Consider the following 15,004-nt stretch of genomic DNA (forward strand, 5'->3'; position numbering starts at 1 on the left):
CACACACACACACACACACACACACACACACACACACACACACACACACACACACACACACACACACTGTTTTCGACCCAAACGTCACAGCGCATTTAAGAGAAACATTCGAAAAATCCATTAAATGATCATTAATTATGTATCAACTGGGTTAAATAACTAAATGTCAAAACAAAGCCATCACAAAAAGGTGTTTCGCGCACCAAACAACTAATTATTTGGTACTAACTAATGTAAACCATATTTCTTACTGACTCTAGAAGCATATCCAATCAAATCACATTTACTTTTAATTTGCATTCAAGTGATTTGAATATATTAACTAAGCTGCTTAACTCCTACTGCTAGACACAATTATTTTATTATTATTTAATAATCATTATTATTTCAGAGGGCATTACTCTCTTTAGTCCTCTGTCTTGTTTCGAGTGTTGTAAAGTGCAACAATGGCATCTCCACAGCTTCTCTCATGGTAGCGTGTTGTTACGAAGGTGTCTTGTGGAGTTGTTGACCTTTAGTGGGGGCTACTGTATGGAGTAATGTTTTATATGTGTTTGTCTCATGCACTATGGAAGCACTAATGTGTATATGATTGATGCGACTAAACAGTTCAGCCAATGCTTTCACACACTTCCACTGTCCAACACAATAATGCTACGAGATACATAACAATGTGTCAACAAAGGCAAAGCAGAATAAGAGGAATAAACATGAATGTAAACAACGCAGGTTTAAACTTTTAAAAATAATAAGCTTCGCAAATAATTTATGAGGAAACCCTTGACACTTTTGTTAGACCTCAAGGACACACAAAATACTTTTTGGTGCGTAATACTGAATGTAAACATGTTTGTTTACAAGGGAAGCCCAATTACATTGTCACTGATTTAGTGCGAAGGTTTATTATAGCTGACAAATCCAATCACCACTATATTAAAAAATATATATTTGCTTGCTAGTTTGCTACATTTTTCGCTAGAAAATAAAACTAAACCCATATAATTACCAGCGAGCCTTTCCTTTCCAAGTAATGAGTTCAATTTGTGGCAGTGATGAAACAGCTATGATATAAATTACAATCATAGTCCAACAATTATGTAATCACAGAAAAGCAATTTTAGCTTCTTAGGTGGGTACCTGTACAGCGCTCTTCCCCCGATAGTTGCCACGTTGGCGAAAACACTCAGGTCTGTCATGTTGTCAGGCCAAGACTGGATGTTCAGAAAGCCTAAATGGACACACACACACACACACACACACACACACACACACACGCACACACATACACGCACACACAGGTACACAGGTTATACTGTAATGAGTCACCAGTACCGACAGACTAATATCAGCTGTCTCTCATATCCTCAATTTCACACAGTGACAAGAATAAAAAAAAGGAATAAAATGAGTAGGGAGAGCAGGCATCACTCTGGAATTAGCAACATTCGTGGACCACAGTAACTCCACCACCTGAGTCTCATCTGAAATCAGCCAAGTACTTTCTTTAGCCAGAAAAACGTGATAAGCACAGAAAGTCCACGGAGCGTTTGGTGCCAGCTATGACGAGTGTAAAGTTTAATACATCAATATTATTTTGCATTTCCTTTATCTGCCTATCTACTGTTGAATCATTTAGAAGATTAAATGAATCGCTGATAGGTTGGCTGTGGCTCATTTAGGATATTCAATAATGGATTCAGATATATGCAATATTTAGTAGAGAAACGGTAGGGGCGTACAGTCCCCAAGCTAACACCAGTGGACAAACAAACACAGTTGGATGGGGCTATGAGACGGGGAAGGAAAAATGCGGGTAGAGGAGCGAAGGTAAGAGATGAGGAAGAAGAAGGCGTAAGTAAGGGAAGTCCGGGTAGCTATAACAACAAAGAAAAATATTACAAAGTACTTTAGCATCTAAAGAAAACACAGAGACCACAAGCTGATGCTGTATTGCCTCCCTGACAAAGGAGGAAGAGAAGGAGGTGGTAGTGGATTGTGAGGAAATCCTTGTGGGTGCAATGGAGAGTGTGGTGCATTCTCTAATCAACGAACAGTCTTTGACTCCATAATATTAAACTGTGTGTTTTCCTCCCACGGGATGCATACCTTCTGTTTATTCAGAAAGGGAGGGATGGTGGAGGGAGGTAAGCGGCGTTGCGGAGAAGAAGGCCGCTCATGGCGTGTTGACAGGAGAGCAATAACCTTCAACAGCACCTTTATCAGTTCTTGGACATCGTTTTGTTTGTTATGTCAATCCCAGCTGAGCAGCGGCAGGGTCTGAGCAAATGCTTATTAGGAATGTTTGATGAAGAAATGAGAAAAGGTAATTGTGAGGAATTATACACCAGGGCTCATGAACATGGACGCTAGCTGAATTTGATTCACATCCTCACACTCGAGCTATTGTTCTTATGCAAGAGTCCAATAGTTTTATCCAAACAGGTGGAAAAACCCTCTAAAAAAATTAAACAGTATTACAATTGTTTACTAAATAGAAAACAGCGCTTCTTTGTATAGCCTAATATTTCACTCTTTATTACTTTATTTCCTCTTATACCCGGAGAAGATACAATATGGGTATAGCAACGGCTTCGATGGCGATGGAATAGAAATGGGAATTCTTTCCATCGTAAAGTTTTACGTGATATTATTCAGAATCCCAAAACTGATTGCAAGAAGATGGTTGTTTATGAAAGCTAATAGCAGTTTGGATTTGTCCATGTTTGTTACCCTGACCACATGTTGTGCATTTCAGGATGCCGAGGGCCTCTAAAGAATCGTTAGTGTTGTACTTGTAGGCACTAATTGATTTAATGACAAAACCTGCAGTGCTGAGGCACCTCACAGCTACGTGATAGTGCTCTTTTGGGGCATGCGGGTGCTTCTTAATAAAGATAACAAGCTACTGCGTGCTGCACACTCATCTGCGCTACTGTAATACCGTGCTTACAGCACACACGTGCTACGCATGCTCAAGGTAGGTACATATTTTCTGCAGACACCTTGTAGAATAAAACACATTTTTTTTCTCAACTGGATACTGCTCAGTAAATTAAAAAAAGGTTTACGTTCTTCGACCAACAGTAGAGAACATGCATGACTGACGTTCAGAACACTGACAGAATTTGTGAAGAAAATACATCTGTCTTAAGATATCAGAGTATTTAATAAATGATCTTAATGAATTTGTTTGAGGTTTTTTTCAATGTGTCTACTCTTAGCGACCCTGTTTTTAATCAGTGATAATGGCAGCTGGTAAATATGTTCCGTACTTTAGGGCTTTGAACGGGTTTAGGGAGCAAGATGGATGGTGTTGATGATGAAGCATTCCGGATCCTTGATCCAAAAAATAAACCACTTCATTGTTGGTTTTGGTCTTCTCATGGGATTTGTTGACAACAAGAAAGCACAGAATAACAGCTTACCTAATGTGTACAAAGAATAAATGCAAACATTTGAGACCTTGCATATACATTCAACAAGAGACAACACCTCATACATATATATATATATATATATATATATATATATATATATATATATATATATATATATATGCTGAAGTATTCCAGAGAGTCATATAGTATGTACATGTAAAACATGTGCAATAGTACACACTCTGCTAAGGGGCTTTTATCTTAGTAATAGGTGCGATGAGGAGAAATGCTAATGCTAATCTTTCAGTGCCTTCCCCTTCTTCTAACCTCTTTCAATCAGTGGTTTTGTTCAGAAAAAGCAAAGTGAATAGATCACCTAAGAGCGGTTCATGTTCGGCTGAGTCACATCAGTGGCACATCAATGCACATGACAAACTGGAGCCACTTAGAGAAGAAGGCCATGAGATCACAAGAAAAGGTTAAGAGTGCTTAAATTTACAATCTACATTCTGAGCCACAACACCGAAACCCACTTATGCTAAATTGCGTGAGTTGATCGCCCAATCTTTGTGTGAAACGTGAACTTGTCATATGTCTTTGAAGATGCTGCAAAGGAGAAGCACGAGTTGCTCAAAGTAAGAAGAAGAAAATAATTGAAGAGAAAGAGCGAGAGCGAGAGTGAGAGAGAGAAAGAGAGAGAGAGAGACAAAAGGGTGCGCTGTTGTGTAGGATGAGAGCTGTCCTCCTACACAGCTAATTTGAAAGCTAGAGCAGTGCCAGTTGTGACCTTGGGGTCACAGAGGCAGGTTGGCTGCCTCTGTCAGAAGTCACGTTCTCTTGACAGCTCAGAGAGATGACAAGCTGAGCTGACACACAGCTGTGACTCTGACTCTGTTCGGCCAATAGTTTGTCCCCATCACCTGCTCTCAAACTGCCATCACCATACAAAAGAGAATACAAAATATATATAATATTTTGATATTATCAAATATTTTTACATTGTTGACCTTAGCATCTTCATGCTTCATATTTACATACAAAAGTGCACCCAGGAACAGATTTGTGCTTCTACTTTATTTTGAGCTCAAAATCTGAAACAAATGTGTGATTTGCTAAGACAGCAGCTCATTAAGCAGTTAATGACTGAGATTGCTTACTTATCATATTTTAAGTTTAAAACCATTTTTAATATCTTCTGCTTTGCACCTTTTGCAGACTCAGCCATTCTGATATGAATTATCTCAGACCAAGCACAATCAAGTTCTATTAAATGGTTTCTTACCTCTTGCAAGATTATATAGATTTGTTTGTTTTGTCATGTTGTAGTTTGATTGTTACATTTGAGTACATTTTTCTTTCCGTTCCTGTCTCTTCTTTTTTCTTCCGTTTTTCCTCCTTTAAGTCCTTTTGTGCTTGTCGACCAATGGATCGCAACTTGCTGGATGGACTAACAACTTAAAATTAAATGGATGTGATTCGGGTGCTGACTTTTAAAAAGGCCAACACATGGGCTATAATTGACTTCTTTGGTCAGTTGCTTTTTTCCACTAAAGGAAGACACTAAGCACATCAATCAAATCTGGGCATGTTTGATACAGAAGTTTTATAGTTGGCTCAATACCAAACCCAAACTACTCCCGTTTGTTCTTGAAACAGCATTTAGATCATGCAGAAGGATGCCACAAAAGCATGAACAGTAACTAAGCGGGTTGGAAAACACTACATAGGCATACATCAGCCACGACCACTGCATTTATCCTGGCCCTTTAATTTTGTGTAATTATTATCCCATATATTATTATTTAAAGAAACATTCCTGTCAAATATATTTGCTCTCCATCAGTTGTAAAGAAGGGAAAAAATAACAAATAATGTATTGCACATTATTTTATATATATATTATTATTACTTTTGACATTTGTATTATGGCTCTTGACTAACATAATACAATAAATGTAATCCTGCTACATCAGACATAAAGAAATGTGTATTTTTAAGGAGAAAGGGGGATACTGTTTTATAAAGCTGCTGCTTTTCTAAACCCCTTTAAAAGTCACTAATGTCAGCAACGATATTTCAACAGTAAGATTTTCTCATATCATGAGGGGGTGTCACATCGGAGAGACACGGTTTCCTTCACATGGCATTGTCAAATGTGCGGGCTGGGAAGATGACAGTATACATGTGGCTCAGAAGTGGTGGTGGCATACGGGAGCTGGAGGATTAACGATGCGCACCACATGTCCTGGATCTTTTCTTCATGGTGCGTGAAGGGAGAGCTGGGACTGGGGGACTCAAGGCTAGGGACTCCCCGAGGGAGAAGCAGCAGAGAGACAGAGGAGATTGAAAGACTCATCTGATATTCATCTTATGCTGCAATGTCTGTCCTTGGTGTGGACACTCTCAGGAGGGGGGGGGGGGGTGGTTGTGTATGTATCTGTGTGTGTACATAGCAAATACACACACAGATACTCACACAAGCATCACATGCTTTATATGGACACTATATGTGGAATAAAAGCGATAGAAGGGATACAATGGTATCAGTTTGTTTTATAAATGTTTTTGTTTTCTTTTTAATTCCTATGCATTTGCAGGTGCATGCTGTGCAAAATATATTACTCACCTGTGATCTCCCGTACAGTGCGGAATACATTTAGTTTCTCCGGGTCCAAAGCTTCAATGTTGTGATACACATCCCTGATAAATGATAATGGGAGATCAGAACATCACAAACCAAAAAATGAAAGACAATAGCATTTACATTTTACACTGCATAGAAAAGCCATGTGCTTCTTAATCACAGCAATGACAAATGAGCTGCTCTCACCCAAACATAGAACATGACAATTTATAATATTTATTTTCTTGCTAATGTTGCTAAAATACTTGTGAATGATTACTTGACTGCATACATACATGTTTGCTTTTCACTCACCCTCTACACCAGTGGTTCTCAACCTTTTTTGGGCCAGTGCCCCCCTATCCTTTATCCAGGTCCCTTACCGCCCCTCCATCAAATAAGATGTAGGCTAATTGTCTCCCCTGAATTTTAATGTTGATTATTATTCTTAGTATTTATTATTTATATATTGATTATATTAATTTAGTATTTAATTATTTTAATATTTTTCTTATTATTAGGCTGCTATATTATGTTATTATAAAAACTCAAATTCTCTGAGATTGAATTTACATAATAACATTTCAAAATAATAATAAATATTATATTATTAAACAAATGTTTTGTTGTTTTTACCTTTAATTGCCCTGATACACCATGTACCCAGGGAGCAAACAAAGACATTATATTCAGGAGTGTTAAACAAATGCAACGGTAAAAAGATTCAAACTTTAATCTGTGTCATAGACTGCAGCCAATCAGGGTCAGGCATTCAAACTGTAACCGGTGTTAAACACAGCAGCCTCAGAAATCTGAAACAATTTGTACTTTTAAGTGTTCCAACAATAAACGAGGACAAAGGAACAAGTCTGAGGCGCTGCCCCCCAACGGTTCCCCCTATTTTATGTGCACGTTTCCGTGTTTACTGCGTTGCTTTGCGCATTCATCACATTCTCTCCGTTTCGTGAACACCTCCAGTCAGAGACAGTGGAGGAAAGGAAAGGAGAGAACTACAAAGTGCAAAAAAGTCAGAAATCCAACACTTTAATTATAAATGGAGCGACGTTGACCCCAACGTTCAGAAACTTTTTTTTAAACACACAGCCTGAATCAGTAGCAGTGATGCAGATGTTAGCTCTGCTGGTGTTAGCTCTGCTGGTGTTAGCTCTGCTGGTGTTAGCTCTGCTGATGTTAGCTCTGCTGCTACGAGCAGCCAGAGTGCAGCTCGTCTGCTGCTGGTCCAAGTCCCGACCAGAGCGTTAGTGTTTTAACATGAATTCAGATTAGTTTTATTCATGGTGTATCCTTGGAATAACATTAATGCTTTCGAGCAGTGGCGGCGCTTTTTTTCAAGCAGCACTTTATCGCTCAGCAAAATAAAAATAAGTCTAAAAACACACAACGTTAACTTCATCCAAACGCACTCGTCCTTTCAGCTCCTGCTGTAATGCAGCTCGAGAGCCTTTTTCATGACCGCAAGCGCGCCCGTACAAGCTAGGCACACTGGCCTTTTACTTCCACAAAGAAATAATCGTTCGTCCATTTCTCCTGGAACATTCCGTATCCACCTTTCTCTTGGGTTACACTCACCATGCTGCGTTCACTGATGTCAATGACAGTTTAATATTGAAGTTTTTTGACATGACGTGACCACGTGATGACACGTTCCGGCCGTGTTGTGTTCAAGGACCCTGACCTTGGCCAGTAAAAACAGTCAGTCGCCAGTTTTATTCTATATCTGACTAGATTTGGATTAATTTTTTGCGTGCGTTTATGAGTGACCTCGCGGGCCGTACACACAAACGCCCCCCCAAAGACACGTGAACGCCTCCCTTTCTAAAATATTGCTTCCAGCGCCCCTCGTTGAGAACCCCTGCTCTACACTCTTACATGCTACATTCCTTTACACTCCTTAATTCATATACATTTACCAGCACTCACATACAAACAAATACATTCTTACTCTCAAGGCACTTTCAGCATACTCACTTCCCACTTGCCATGACTGACATGGTAACATTTCAACATTGACATATGAACATTTATGTTCATTCCGACAATTAACACGATACTCACATTCTTTTTTAAATCTGGGCTTTAAGGTGACACTCTCATCTTGAGCAATTTACATTAAAAGTGGAATGTGTGAAAAACAATTATGTTTTTGGACACAAAGGTATTCATACTAAAGGCATTTGCTGAGGTGTAGATTGAGCTGAGAAAAAAAGATCGCCAAAAGCATTATTATAAATATATGTTCAGCTAAACATATTGAATTTATTTTCTTAATTCCAAGATTGACTATACTGAATTACTGAAAATGTATAAAATTCAAAATCAGTTTTACTTTTTTCATATTGATTGACATATTTAATTTATAAAATGTCAATTCAAGAATTTCCTTTATTAAAAACTATTCTTTTTAAACAGGACATAAAACATCCAAACATGAACACAGATCACCCCTATTTCACCCCCTCTTTCATCATTCTGAAAAACGAAATGTCCTTAACTCTCACCCTTTGATCCCAGTAATGAGGAACACAAGGTTGCCGTTGATTTTGGTGCAGTTGACAAACTTATCGATGTTGCTCGAGTCCACTGTCTGAGCGGTCTGTAGGCTGGCTGTACCGATGCCATCACATGCTGGAACACACAGGGATATAACAAAATGCATTTGATTAGTCTTTATAACACCAACATGATAAAATAGTTGAGATTGTAAAGGTAATGTGCAGATTTAAAAAGATATATAAGTATGTTTCGATGCACAATGTTTTTTTTTTATATTTTAAAACAGTTGATGATGCGGCTTGCTAATCTCTATCTCATGTCAGTGGCCTTTTTTGGGTAGTTTTCAAAATAAAACTGAATTTCCTACGAACCCTGTTCTACAGGTTTTTCTCTCAGTATTATTGCCACAAATATTGTATTTGTTTGTTTATATATACGTATATCGCAGAATTGCTCAAATGCTACACATAGCATCCTGTTGACATGCCCAATATTAATAGTGATAGATCATTGATAATTATTTGCTTTAACAACTTTATAAATGGCTTAATAAACCAAACTTGATTAATTACTGATAAGTTATATATATTTTATATATAAACATCCGTTTGTGTTTTACCTTTGGGACAGATGTCAGTACAAGCAATGCACATCTTAGTGCGGTTCTCCTCCACCTCCATCTTGTTACTGGGGCACGCTCTCACACAGGAGTTAAGGTCCACCACAAAGTTATCTGAAAAACAATTCACTGTAAATGTCAAGTACATATGGCTGCTGTTTGTCACAAGACATAAAAAAGTTTTGAAAGTCACTTTCATTCACTTTGTGTGACAGAGGCTCTGCCGTCGCACATGGAATGCATTAAGAAGGTAAAACCTTTATGTTTTTAGCATGCCAACGTATATATTTAATGAAATTGTTGTTCAATAATATATATATTTTTTAAATATTCACTACATATTTATTTAAAAACAAGAAAAGACACGCTACATTTTGTTCTACCTTTTTAAATAAGCCTGAAATATGCACAAAACCACAACTTATATTGATTTTAATGCAGCAGTAGGGGACTTACTTTCATCACACTAAACATTTAAATGGTTACATTATACTGGTTGGCCTTTTCACTGATGTTGGGAACAGAGTGGGGCGTCCACAATTAGCTGTGGACGAGTGGTTCCTGGTTAGTGGTCACAAAACAAAGGAGTAATACCAAGACTAGCAATGTTGCAAAGAAGTAAGATGAGATATGATGGGGATGCAGACCAAAATGCTGGTCTTTCTTATTGTGCAAAGATCCATAGCCCAATGGAAGAAATAATTCAAAAGGAGTTGAACAGAGGGACCAGACAGATGCTACCCGTAAACCACAGAAAAGCTTTGCTTTGCTACAGGTAGGAAACATTCAGCTGCCATGTCCTTGTATCCACAATGGAGGCAGCCTCCATAATCCTGTCTCAGCATGTCATAGCCTTTATTGACAAGTCTGTTAGGTCTTTCTGGACACATCTGAACCAGGGCTAAGATTCAAACTGCCTCTTCGGTGATGATGGGATGCGTTGTGCCATATTTTAAAGAGGCTCGAGAGTGCAGGTGAAAAGCACAAACTCCAATCACACTTTGACACCAAAATGGCACTGCAATTCCTGTTGTCCCCTTGACACAATGATTCATCCAATTTATAGGTGCAACTTAGATCATGGTGAACCACCAATATACCAAATCAACACAGAAGAGAATAAAACTTGCATTTGCCCAAATGCCATGTTATGCTGAAGACACTGGGCCAGCCTCCTGCCCCACCACTCATTATGAACACAGTGTGTTGGAATTACACTATTCAAATATTTTGTGTCCACTTGAATATCTTTCAAGAATTTGGATGTAGGTGTTAGATGTGTTTTTAACTTCTGGCAGAGGTCCACACTTTATGATTCTTTTCCCTTAAATTAGTCACCAAACTGTAGATTTGTGGTCTTATCCTTCTTCATGAAAGAGGAGTTGTAGGTGTATTGTCTTTCCTGTTTAGTTTTTATCTAGGCTAACACAGAGGCAATCACTTCTTATTGAAACTAAAGGAGGCCTTGCTCTACTGCATCTATTCATCGGCACATGAATGTATGTACATTCTAATCTTTGCTAAGAGATAAGTATTATACTGGCATTATGCAAATATGATTATAATGCCTCATTTTGACAGATGTGCTGTGATACACAAGCATCTTAAGCATTTCAGTTGTTTTCTATTGCATGCTTTATGTATCAACTAAGAGACAGCAGTAATGAGTGGGATTCAATTTCCTCTGTGAATTTATAATTTACCTTTCCCTTAATGCCACACATGTATTTGCAAAGGGAAAACTATTTAGCCTCAGCATAAAACATTATATTAACTAACATGTATCTCTTTAAAAAAAAATGGGAATCAGCAATACCATTTGTTTTCAATTTACTTTGTAGGCACATAGTAGCCGCTCATCTTTCTGATAACCTTCTATCACTACACTAATGTATAAAGACATCAACAGGAGGATCTTCTTTACTGCAAAGTGCATCAAACAATGTTATCTTGCAGCTGGAAACAGATACTTTTGAGTGCATAAGGAAATAGGCCATGGTTAAGGATATAGTTAGAATTGGGATGAGTTTTAGGTAAGGCATGAAGGAGTTATGACTATGAAATAAGGTCATCACACCCATAGTAGTAGGTGCATGTTTGTGTGTGTCCAGGTGGTAAGACTTACGAGGACACTTCTTGACACAGAAGGCTCCATAGGTGTACTTCGCCCTGAAGTTGTGCTCCAGTTGAAAGGTGGTGGGGTTGTAGACAAAGGACTGGGGGCACTGGGTCACACATGCCCCACTGTCATTGAAGTTGGTGCAAGCCTGCAAGCGCACACACACAGAGGTGGACCAAGTATTTAGATTTTTACTTAAAGGGTAATTTTACCAAATAAAAAAAACATTCTCTCACTTATCCCCCTCTGCACACTGTAGAGGGGATCATTGGATTTTGAAGACATGTAGGTGGACGTGTGCCTTTACAATCCTATATAGCCACATAACACAGATTATTGTACTTGAACACCATTAGAGGATGCAAACATTAATTTCACTGCATCAGCTTTGACATAATATTTTCCTCCGCAGTGTCCAGAGGCAACAATATTAAAAGGTGCAGACAGATAATAATCTCTCCCAATGAAATTACTATCAGGATAAGTGTGATTTGCCTTTCCTGGCAGGTGCCTGGGCATCAAATTTGTCTTTAGCCAATGTGGACAAAGAGGGGAGGGTCAGACACAGTTCTAATGGACAATTAAGATAATTATAGACTACATTATGCTGCACTCTTATTGATTGACATTTACATTACAGTACTGGGAATGTGCAGATTAGAACATTTTGTACTAAAGATAGTAGAATAACTGACATCTTTGTTTTTCTTCTTACCTATCAAACGCCAACATTGGAGCACTTTAAGTTTTATGTGGCCAATAAGTTATGAAACTTAAAAAAAAAAAACATGAAATCTTTTGCTTTTCTTTTTTCCCCTTCTGAAGTCCCGAAAACACTCCAAACAGTGATCCCAGAACGGATGTATGTACTGAACCATAGAGTCAATCGAGGCATTTGCTCTCTCAATTGGAGCGTAGTAAAGAAAATGAATTCTTGATTTATTCATTCTTGATTCTTACAAAAAGATGAAGAGTCAGTCAGAGGGAACACGAGACAGTGACAGAGAGAGACAGGCAGGGGGAGTGTCAACATTCAAAAAAGTAATGTGTAGAAAGATTTACTGTACAGTGTATGTGTACTTGTAAGATAAACCCACTTAATCAAGTGTGGTTTAAAAAAAAAAGAAAAGGTTAATGCTCAGGATATAAGCTCTTTTGTATCAAGACGATCAATACATTTGATAAGAGACAATTGAGACTTTGTCCTCTCATTTGGAGAGTAATTTAAAATGACTTCCTGATTTATCCATTCTTGTGATTAATAAAAGTTTGAAGAATCAAGAAGAACAAAAAAAAGAGGAAGAACTTGCCATTCCAAAGTCAGGCAGAGGAGCTCCATAAGTGATGCGCAAGTTTAACATGCAGAGGGATGAAAATAAAACACGCACACAAGTGCCAGAATGGAGGAGTGGCAGGTGAAGTCTGTATTTAACAATGACACCCAGGAACAAATGGTAATAAAATGTCATTTAATGGTGTTTGCCACACAAGTGGCATTTTAACACGAAAAAATAGAGTCTGAAAGGAAGAAATCTTATTGCAGAAGTACCTCAAATCAAAGGAAGTTAAAAGTCACGAGTAAAGTCTGTCAGGTTTGCGAAAAACAGGAAATGTAAAGTATAGCATGATCAGGAAATGTTTTTTTTGGGTTTCGTATGATATTGTGTGTGTGTGTGTGTGTGTGTGTGTGTGTGTGTGTGTGCGTTTGTGTGTGTTCACTTACAAAGCAGTCTGTGTCCTTTGGTCCATAGCAGCCACCTGCACACTCGCGATGGCAGCAGTCACTAACATAGGGACCAAAGCACCGGCCGTCACACTGCTCAGCACACACTGTCTTAGTTACTGTGGAGTGACAGATGTAGAAAAGACAGAGAGAAAGAGAGAATACAAATATCATATACCAAGTAAACCATTATATATGTTTTAAAGTTGATGTAGTAAGTGGCCAATTAAGGGAAGCCTTAAGAGCAAGATGAAATTAAAAATTAGCATTGCAAATGCATCACTATTGAACCCTATCAAAAATGGGCAAGTATACAGAATGAATGGATGTCATAAAAAAGACAAATAAAGTTATTCGTACAAGATTGTGATGTCGGATTGAAGGATTGTGATTACATTTTTCACTGCCTTGGCTATATACATGTATATGTGTATATATATATATATATATATATATATATATATATATATATATATACATATATATGTGATGTAGATAAAGCTAATCAACCAAATTGAAATTAATTAATTTAGACAGAAAAGCTTCCATCTAAAATGTCCATGCACAACCATATTCTTCTACTACTAGATACTGGATACACTGCTGGAAGTCTAACATCGACATTGCAATCACCTGGTAAAATATATGCATGTGTGCAATTGCGTGTGGTGAGTTCAACTGAAGCCAAAGCATCCCTTGCCACTAGCTCTCTTCAATCATGTGTCCGTCCCCCTGCATTCTCTCCTGAGGGTCTCTAGCTGTATTTGACAGAGACACTAGCAATTCCTATCTGACTCGGTGTGCTGTCTTCTCTTCATGGTGAGCGTCTGTCCACCCTTTCCTTGCAGGCCTGTCACAGTCATATGGGCTGCCGTATGCATGTTCGCTTCTTGACAGCCATATGTAAATGTGCATAGGAATGTCATCTCACAGATAAAGACAGCTAGTAAAAGACACAGCCAAAGTGTCAGCAGTGGGAGCTATATGATAGAGCAGGACAGTCTTTAGATATTGGGGATGGATACAGTCGTGAAATAAACACAGTATGAAGTTGCAAACAGTTGCAGCTGGGCAGTGACAGAATTAAAGGACACCAGCTGCATGCGGTGGGGCACCGTCACATAGAACGTTTTCTAGCATGTAGGGCAGCCTATATGGCATGGCATCACATTTTCCCACTGGAAGGGAACCCTAGAGGTAATTTTTTCACGTTTTCTTGCACATTGAGCCACCGTAGAGGGCACTTTATCATCTTTTATCTACCATAGGGGCATCCAAGAGGGCATTTACCCCCCCCCCCCCACTCTGATAGCGCTATTGGGGGTGTGAAAAAGTATGCACAGATAAGCATTTTAAAGAACTAATTGGAACTCAATATGCTGTCCTCATTGACTGGTGCTATATCTTGTATGTCTACACCAGTGTTTGGCTTTTCACTCAAGGATCAGTAATTTGTTGCATAACTTATGATTCATACTTCCGTCAAATTCCATCCATCAATCCCATCTGTTTTTTCTTCTCCTGAGAAAAACAACAGGAGCAGATATCTGATTTTCTTGCTCCCTTGAGTGAATTCAATTCAAATAACACAAAAAAGAATGTCGTTTTTGGATCCTTCATCTTTATTCACATTTGCTGAAAAAGGTAAAAGTAAATTAGTCACAGATACTATTGCTGTGATTTAAATAGTAAGTTGTCAAAGTACTTTATTCTGGGAAAAGTAACAATGTTAGTCAATAACATTACAAACACAATGCAGGAGTGTGAATGTGAATGTATTTGTGTTGTATGTGTGCATGCACATGGTTTTTGATGACTGCTGTGTTTCCCTTTGGGCATTGCGGTGACGAGATACTATCACAGTGATGGATACACACACACACACACACACACACACACAGACCGGCACGCACGCACGCACACACACACACACACACACACACACACACACACACACACACACACACACACACACCTTACGTACCATCAATGGCATTCTATTAACAATGGCTGAGCTAAAATGAAATGG

The 15,004-nt window shown here is 38.4% G+C and overlaps 1 protein-coding gene across 1 annotated transcript in view; it reads right to left on the minus strand.

The window, feature by feature from the left end:
* The window catches only part of erbb4b (erb-b2 receptor tyrosine kinase 4b), a 293,782-nt gene that overhangs the window by 76,042 nt on the left and 202,736 nt on the right, over positions 1–15,004 (minus strand). The window contains exons 6-11 of the mRNA XM_029458708.1: positions 12,976–13,094; positions 11,259–11,400; positions 9,134–9,247; positions 8,520–8,646; positions 6,004–6,077; positions 1,138–1,228 (exon numbers count right to left, since the gene is read on the minus strand). Coding sequence (XP_029314568.1) covers positions 1,138–1,228; positions 6,004–6,077; positions 8,520–8,646; positions 9,134–9,247; positions 11,259–11,400; positions 12,976–13,094 — 667 coding nt within the window. The remainder of the gene's footprint in view (positions 1–1,137; positions 1,229–6,003; positions 6,078–8,519; positions 8,647–9,133; positions 9,248–11,258; positions 11,401–12,975; positions 13,095–15,004) is intronic.

Source organism: Cottoperca gobio, chromosome 21 (genome assembly GCF_900634415.1).
Source record: "Cottoperca gobio chromosome 21, fCotGob3.1, whole genome shotgun sequence".
NCBI classification, from domain to species: Eukaryota; Metazoa; Chordata; class Actinopteri; order Perciformes; family Bovichtidae; genus Cottoperca; species Cottoperca gobio.